At 45.2% G+C, this 7,927-nt stretch overlaps 1 protein-coding gene across 1 annotated transcript in view; it reads right to left on the reverse strand.

Moving 5' to 3' along the window:
• Positions 1-948: 948 nt before the first annotated feature.
• The window catches only part of ttll4 (tubulin tyrosine ligase-like family, member 4), a gene marked incomplete at its 5' end in the record, with an annotated part of 22,690 nt that continues 15,711 nt past the window's right edge, over positions 949-7,927 (reverse strand). Inside the window, 14 exons of the mRNA XM_008305093.1 lie at positions 949-1,208; positions 1,547-1,617; positions 1,717-1,784; positions 2,040-2,250; positions 2,358-2,454; positions 3,093-3,230; positions 3,802-3,936; positions 4,171-4,269; positions 4,365-4,487; positions 5,681-5,809; positions 5,888-5,970; positions 6,616-6,810; positions 6,891-6,967; positions 7,833-7,923. Coding sequence (XP_008303315.1) covers positions 1,022-1,208; positions 1,547-1,617; positions 1,717-1,784; positions 2,040-2,250; positions 2,358-2,454; positions 3,093-3,230; positions 3,802-3,936; positions 4,171-4,269; positions 4,365-4,487; positions 5,681-5,809; positions 5,888-5,970; positions 6,616-6,810; positions 6,891-6,967; positions 7,833-7,923 — 1,704 coding nt within the window. The remainder of the gene's footprint in view (positions 1,209-1,546; positions 1,618-1,716; positions 1,785-2,039; positions 2,251-2,357; positions 2,455-3,092; positions 3,231-3,801; positions 3,937-4,170; positions 4,270-4,364; positions 4,488-5,680; positions 5,810-5,887; positions 5,971-6,615; positions 6,811-6,890; positions 6,968-7,832; positions 7,924-7,927) is intronic.

Genomic DNA, 7,927 nt, shown 5'->3' on the forward strand with positions numbered 1-7,927 from the left:
CACCGCAATCAAAACTGTATATGGCAGCCATGTTTCCCAACAGAGCGTTTAGCTGTCTGGAGAGAGCTAAGACGGTCCGGTACGCGTCTGCTAAGTGGAGTCTGACAGCTACGATGGATAGTTCAGGTTTAGTTTTATACCAGACAGACAAACTAAATGTTAAAATGGCTGGACATAATGTTAAGCTGTCCGGCAAAGGATGTCAAGGCTGCAGTGTAGGTGTCTGATACGTGGAGTCTGCAGCTAAACTGTGGCTGTTATTGGTCAGAATGATGCAGAATAAGAACGCAAGTCCGCAACTTTTTTGCCGACGACACCACGACCGTTCGCCGTTCTAGTAAGATCTGCCTCCCTGCGACTCCCTCCGCATCCCAAAAAGTAAAATTGGGGCAAGGAGTCGCCGTTTGGACACAGTTCAGGGGTTTAGCTCATCGCAGACAGCGCTTGGCATGTAAACAGAGCAGGACTTCCAGCGTGGCAGCAGCACCGGGAGACGACGGGGATGTTAGCTACATGCACATCAAGTGCAGGTAGATTTCTTTTTTTTTTAATCAGTGTTTGACTGCACTGAGTTAAAGTCTCCTGCAGGACAAGTGCTCTGTGTTTGGTGTTGTCAGGTTCAAATGCTAACGATGCTAACGAGACACAGGGAACGCTCCGATAAAGCCGCCGCTCGGCACCGCATCACTGGACAAACTGAGCCGTCACTGAAGGACTCCGACGTGGTTCAAGTCTTAGCAGGACGATGTTCACGCCACACAGAGGCTCATGTCTTGAACAGTGGTTGGCATGTTAGTGGTTTGATTGGGAACACTGGTCTGGTTCTGTGAATGTGATGTCTTCAGTGCTGTGGCAGTAAACCTGAATCACTGGATTTTTGTTTAAGAGCCACTTTGTGCATAAAATCTCATCGGTGTAAAGTCGCCGTCGCGCTTCCTCGTCGTCTTTGGGAGACGTGGCAGGTCGGTGGAGGGTGTTCTGTGAGGAGGCTGGATGAGACCCTGAGCTTGTTCCGGTCCGATCAGAGCGAGGCGAACTGCTGGGGCAGCAGGCTCTGGGCGGGGCTGGGCTGGGGGCTGGTGCAGGCACTGCTGGGGACGCTGGATCCGGGACTGGGGGAGGCGGGGAGGCTGGACACCGAGGCCACCTCCCGGTCCGAACCGTCGTCGTCGTGGCGGTGGGAGCGGTGCTGGAGGGAGACCACCACCCTGCAGAAGCACACAGGACAGGTCATCTACTGCCAACGTCTACATCCTAGACCACTCTAAGCAGACGTAACGTCATGTGTCAGCGAGTTGTGGTGCTCCTGGATGTCCACAGCTCATGAGGGACATCAGGACTGCATCACAAGTGTCTGATGAGTGACGTCTGACTTCCTACAGAGGACTCTAACTGGTCAGACTGACGTTACACACATCTGGACTCTCTGTAAACGTGACTAGTTGACTGATCAGCATTACCAGAACCCAAACCCAGCCCTGGTGGGGATGTCAGGACATCATCATAAGTGCCGTCCTGACACCTGTTCCCTGTCAGGTGTTTGTACCTGGATCTGGATGGGCTGACCGGATCCTGTCTGTGGGCCTCGAACCTGGAGACGTAGCTGCACTTGGACCACTGGACAGACAGACAGACAGACAGACAGAAGAGGTTCAGAGCAGTCGGTTCGGTACGTTTCCCTCCACCTCTGATCTACTGGTCTACTGAGCGACTCACCATGTGAGCAGGATCGCTGGTTCCCAGGTGGACTCCCTTCTGACACAGCGTCCTCAGCAGACCGATACCTGCACCGAGAACACAGGACTTATGGAACATCTGGTTCTGCTGCTTCAGAGGAGCTCCTGGGCTCCAGCATGTAGAACTACAGCCTACATCCATGTCAGTGACCTGGATATGGACGACCTTCATGATCAAACTGATGCTTGTGGCTGCTTTGTGCAGACTTTACATTGTTTTGTGGTGGTTTTGTGTTTCTGTGTGTTAGTTTTGTCCCTTTTCCAGCCGTCACTACGTCACAGAACTGAGTGAGGAAGACGTACACTTGGTCCGGTCGTTCCAGTGCTTCTGCTCCCACTGGTTCAGCAGGAGGTTCAGGTATCTGGGACACTCGAAGAAGCGAAGGTAGCGCGACGACGACGGCGACGGGAAGATTCTCTCGAACTCTCCTCTGCGACTCAACTCGTCTTCGCTCTCGGCCAGAACTCGAACGTCCTCTGGAGTCAAAACGTCCAAAACGGAGGCGACGAAGTCCTGACGAGAGGAGACAGAGACTCTCATTAATTCTCCACTTGGTCTGAGAGTTTCCATCCTGTGTGCCGGTGTGACGTCCTGTTGGAGGACTCGGTGTGTTTGCTCACCTGGTCGGCGTAGCGCTGCGTCAGGTAAAAGGCCCGCTTCACCTTCTCGTCTGCAGACAGTTCGTGTTTGCTTCGGTCTCGGTTCCCTCCACACAAACTGAAAAACACAAAACACACAAAGATTCAACGATAAGCTCATCTGTGAGGCTGCAGGTTTCATTAATCAGGTCCCAGATGATATTTACTGAAGAGCAGAACTTCAGCCACCTGATTTAAACCCTGGAAGTTTACCCAAAGGACACCTTTAAAGTTTATCTCATAATAATGAAGCTCAAAGTTGGTTTGAGGCATTTCTGGACTCGTTTTGGATCGTTTCTGTTATTCTGGACAACTTGAGAGTCATTCTAGACTCTGGTTCTGGACATTTTTAGACTTATTTCAGACAAATCTTAAGTCATTTTGGACCATTTTCAGTTATTTTAAACAATATCTAAGTCATTTTGGATCATTTGTGTTATTTTGGACCTATTTTTATTTTGGTAATTCTGGACAATTTGAGTCATTTGGGATATTTTTTTTCTTATTTTGAACAATTCCTGATTTACTCTGGACACATTTCAAGTAATTTTGGACAAAGCTTTGTTCTTATGGACAGTTCTTGACTCATTCTGGACAAACTTTAAGTCATTTCGGTACACTTCTTGGTACTGTGGACCCGTTTTGGATCCTTTGGACGACCGTTGAAGCGGCGCTACGCTGCGACAGCTTCAACCAGGTGCAGTAGCTCCTCCTCACCTGCTGGTGGAGCTGGAGGCGCTGCTGCAGGGCGTCGCCACGTCTTCTCTGGCAGGAATCCGAAAGCCGGCCAGGTTCAGCAGATCTCTGATCATCTGGCCTTTAACGGAGACGTCCAGCGCCGTGTTGGAGTGAAGGCTGGAGAAGGTTCAGAGACGAAAATCTAAAAATCATCTCCAGAAACGTTATTTAATGAAGCAAAGTTTTACCTTCATGCTTTGAATTACTGACGTACACAGAGGTGGGGCCCTTTTTCTGGTAATTTTGTATCTTTTTGTGGTGATTTTGTGTATTTTTGTCATAATTTTTCATGTTTTTTTAGTGATTTTGTCTCTTTTTGTTGTGATTTTTAATCTCTGTGGTGATTTTGTGCCTTTTTGTGATCATCTTGCATCTATTTCTGGTAATTTTGCATCTTTTTTGAGCTGATCTGGTGTCAGGTTCTAGCAGAACCCAGATGTGTTCTTCCTCCTAAATGTCATGTGTCTATCTGCTGTACTGATGAAGTTCTGAGGCTCAGAAATGATGGAAAAAGTCCATTAAGGTGATCAATCTGGACCCTCCTCTGTGGACTTCAAGGACCTGGACCTCTGGAACATTCACAGTCTGAAGGTAGAACTCTGGTCAGTAGATGAAGGTTCTGCAGATCCAGAACCAGCTGGTTTTTCTGATTCATTTGATGTCCTGTGAACCCGGTTGGTGGCGTTACCTTGGCGATATGTTCACCTCCAGGATCCAGGGCTTGAGGTTCTCGTCCAGCATGATGTCGAAGCCGAACAGTTCGTGGCAGCAGTAGGACGAGCGGACGTTGGCCTTCATCAGACTGTTGACGTACGGCTCCGACCTGAGGACAGATTATTATTATTCATTACTGACTGAAGGTACAAGTTCGGTCCGAACATGTAAAACACTTCAGTCACCTGTGAAGATCTGATGATTTTGGACACATTTGGGACATTGTTGAGCTATTAGGGACATGTTTTGGCCCATTTGGGACATTTTTGGGTCATTCTGGACACGTTTTGGGTCATTCTGGACATGTTTTGGGTCATTCTGAGGAATGCTGAAGCAGACTTACGCGATGACGGTTTTGATGACGATGTCTTTAATCTTCTCCCAGATCAGCGTGGTGTTGATTCCCTTTGAACCCAGAAACTGCCACAAGGCCTTCAGAGCCCTGAAACCACAGAAACACACCAGCAGGCGTCAGTTTACCGTCTGCTGCAGGAGAACCAGCTGTAGTCTCTGGTCAGAACCCGTCGTCTGCGGTACCATTTGTGTCCCTGGCAGGCCTTGTCGTCGCTGTTGGCCTGGTACTCGGAGTTCTTCTTGTTGACGCTGTAGTTGGTCAGATGCATGAACTTGTTGCTCAGAGTCTTCATGGAAGACGAATACCTGCAGACGGACACAAAGCCAGAGAGTCCAAATGCTGCTTCCTGTTCTTCAGTCTGTTCAACGGCTGCTAAAAGTCCATCTGGACGTTAAATTAGATGTTTTTTTATAGTTTCAGACAAATGTTGAGTCTTTTGGACATTTTCTCACACAGATCTCCAGGAGGAGGACATCACAGAGGTCCTCATTACAAACAGCTTCAGGTATTTCTGGACAAGTTTCAAAGTCATCGGGGACATTTTATGTCACTTTGGACAATATTTAAATGATTATAAATTATTGAACGATTCGGGATCATTTTTGAATAATTCTGGACACATTTAGGTCGTGCTCTTTTTAATTTTTAATTTTAAATTTTGTGTATTTTGGACAATTAAAATCCTTCTGGACACGTCTTGAGTAACCGCAGAAACGTAAAAGTCCTTTTTGACGTTATTTAAGTCATTTCGGAGGAGTTTCAAGTCAGTTTAGTGTCATTTCAGATAAATATTCTGTTTTTTTGGACATTATTTTGAACAAATTCTCAGTCATTCAGAAAAATTAAGTTATTATGGAAAACTACTGAATGAATCATTTTTGAGTAATTCTAGGTCTACTTAGGTCTTTTTTCTTTAAAGTGTATTTTGGACACTTTCAAAGTTTTAAAGAGTCAAAGTCTTGAGTCATCCTGGAAACGTAAAAGTCCTTTTTGACGTTATTTTAGTCATTTTGGATAAATATTCTGTTTTTTTGACACTACTTTTTACAAATCTGAAGTCATTTAGAAAAAAGTTTACCAATTTCGCCAATTTTTAAGTGATTACTGAAAATTACGGAGCGATTTTTAAACATTTTTAAGTAACTGGACATGTTTAGGTCGATTAAATCTTTTTTGTGTATTTTGGACATTATTTTGAACAAATTCTCAGTTATTTAGAAACATTTTTAGCATTTTTAAAGATTTTGAGCCGTTTTTCAGTCACTGGACACGTTTAGGTCATTTTTAAAGTTTTTGTGTATTTTGGACACTTTTAAAGTTCTGAAAAATGTTTTGTCATTAAGGACAAATTTCAAATCATTCTGGACATATTTTAAGTTATTATGGAACATTTCTGGGTGGTGAAAGTCCTTTTTGTGTATTTTGGACCTCTGTGAAGTCATTCTGGACAAGTCCTGAGTCATTTCAAACATGTCCAGTTGGTCTGAAACGGGCTCACTTGCAGCTGGCGAATCGGACCAGTCCGTCGGAGAAGATGTAGATCCTGAGCGGGTCGTAGGACGTCACGTAGACGTAGATCCGCAGGTCGAACTTGTTCCCGCTGATGAGGTAGGGCTTGTGGAGATACCTGCAGACACAACGGGACACTTTAGCTGGACGGCCTGGGTCGGGTTCTGGAGGATCCGACCGGCGGACAGCGACCTACTTCTGGACCAGCAGCGGCCTCTTCCGGGGCATCTGGCTCCACTTGTGGATCACCTGGATCCCGATTCCTCTGGCTGAGGCCGGCTGGTGGAGACCAGAGCAGAACCAGAACAACGAGTTAGAGCACTGAAAGGAAAACTAACGCAGCTGAGAACCACTTTGAATTATTCTCCTTTACTTTGGTCACGTTTTTACTCATTCCAGACATTTCTTTGGTAATTATGGAACTTTTTTTGTGCTTTTGGACCAAGTTTTAGGTCAAGCTGGACAAAAATTAAGAAAGAAAACTTCTGTAACTCTAGACTTGTGGACCTGAACCAGAAAATCCAGAACACTTGGACAATTTTGGACAAATTTTAAGTTAATGTGGATAATCGTTGAACGATTTTGGACAAGTTTTGGGTCGCTTTGGACATTTCTTTGGTAATTTTGGACCTTTTTCTTGTTATTCAAGACTAGTTTGGGATCATTCTCAGTCATTTTAGAAGTTTTTTGGACACAGTTTTGGTCATGAAGAACTTTTTTTGTGCCTTTAGATCATTTCTGAATTACTCTTTGGACGTCATATTGAACATTTTCTCCTTATTCTGGAAAAATCTAAAGTCAAATTGGATAAAGACATAAACAGTGAAAACTGTCATAACTCTTGACCTACAAACCTGGAGCCAGAAACTCCAAAACACCTGGATGATGTGAAACTAGTCTGGATAAACTGATCTGCGAGCGCACCGGTTTGATGATCCACTTCTGCTTGGAGCCGCTGTCCTCCCAGGCTTTTCTGAGCAGCTTGATGTCCTGAGGGAGGATGAAGGTTCGCGGGAAGAAGCTGAACTCCTGTTTGCCGAAGCGAACCTGCATCTTGGACAGGTTCCTCCACAGACGGTCCTTCCTGCCGATCTGGAAGGTTCCCGGGAAGTGGTTCAGCTACGGCGAGACGAAAACAAAACAAGCCTCGTTAGGTGTACGTCCGGACCTCAGACGAGCGGTCTGAAGCTGGTTCTTACCTTCTGGTGCTCGCTGAGCGTCTTGAAGGCCGGAGACTTCATGTGGTGACCCCAGCAGCCCAACCAGTCGTGGCTTTCTGCAGGAACAAACACACCATCCAGGATTAGCTCAGACGCTTCACTTTACACTAAAACCATCCTGAGACTGACCAATAAAAAAAGAGACAAGAAACACAAACACACGCACAACCCATAAAAACAGACACACAACAACGACAAAGAGACAAAACTATTCAGAACAAACAGCAACAGCCAGAAAACTGTGACAAAGACACAAAAAGAGCAGAAAGAGAAAGAACTGAAGACAAAGACACGCAAAGTGAACATAAACGGAATCAGTGAAAACAGACACACAAACAGAAACAGACACAACCTGACCAGAGACAAAACAAATATAAAAGAAACACAAAATGAACACAAAAGCAGCACAATCAGTGAAAACAGACACACAAGAATGCTCTAAACAAATACCAAGAGTCAGAAGACTGTGATGAAACACCAGAGACACACAATAAAAAAAAGAAAGACAAATGCACAGACACACAAAATTAACAAAAACAGAAACAATAAAAACAGAAACACAACAAGAAAGAGACACAAACTACAAAAAAAAAGATGCAAAACGACTGCAAGGACACACAAAACGACCAGAAAGAGACTTAAACTGACGAAAAGAGACACAAAATGTAAAATTACTCAAACGCAAAGAGTTGGCAAAAAAAAAAAAAGAGAGACAAACAACCGCAAAGACGCACAAAAAGACCAGAAAGACCACAAACTGCAAACTGACTGATGTCGTTTCTGCATTTTGTTAAAAACTCCAGAATCAACAGAAACAGGTCGAACGGTTCAAACATCTGTTGTGCGACTTCGACCCGGTTGTGTCTGCATCACTAACACAACAACAACAACAACAACAACAACACAACCTGACAGACTCACTCTTGGTGGCCTTGAAGTGCGACCGGCCGACCGTGTGTTTGACGACGTTCGGCGTCACGCTGCTCATCTTCCACTTGAGCTGCCGCCGCTGCTCC

The sequence above is a fragment of the Stegastes partitus genome, unplaced genomic scaffold (assembly GCF_000690725.1).
Source record: "Stegastes partitus isolate 25-593 unplaced genomic scaffold, Stegastes_partitus-1.0.2 Scaffold2405, whole genome shotgun sequence".
NCBI lineage: Eukaryota > Metazoa > Chordata > Actinopteri > Pomacentridae > Stegastes > Stegastes partitus.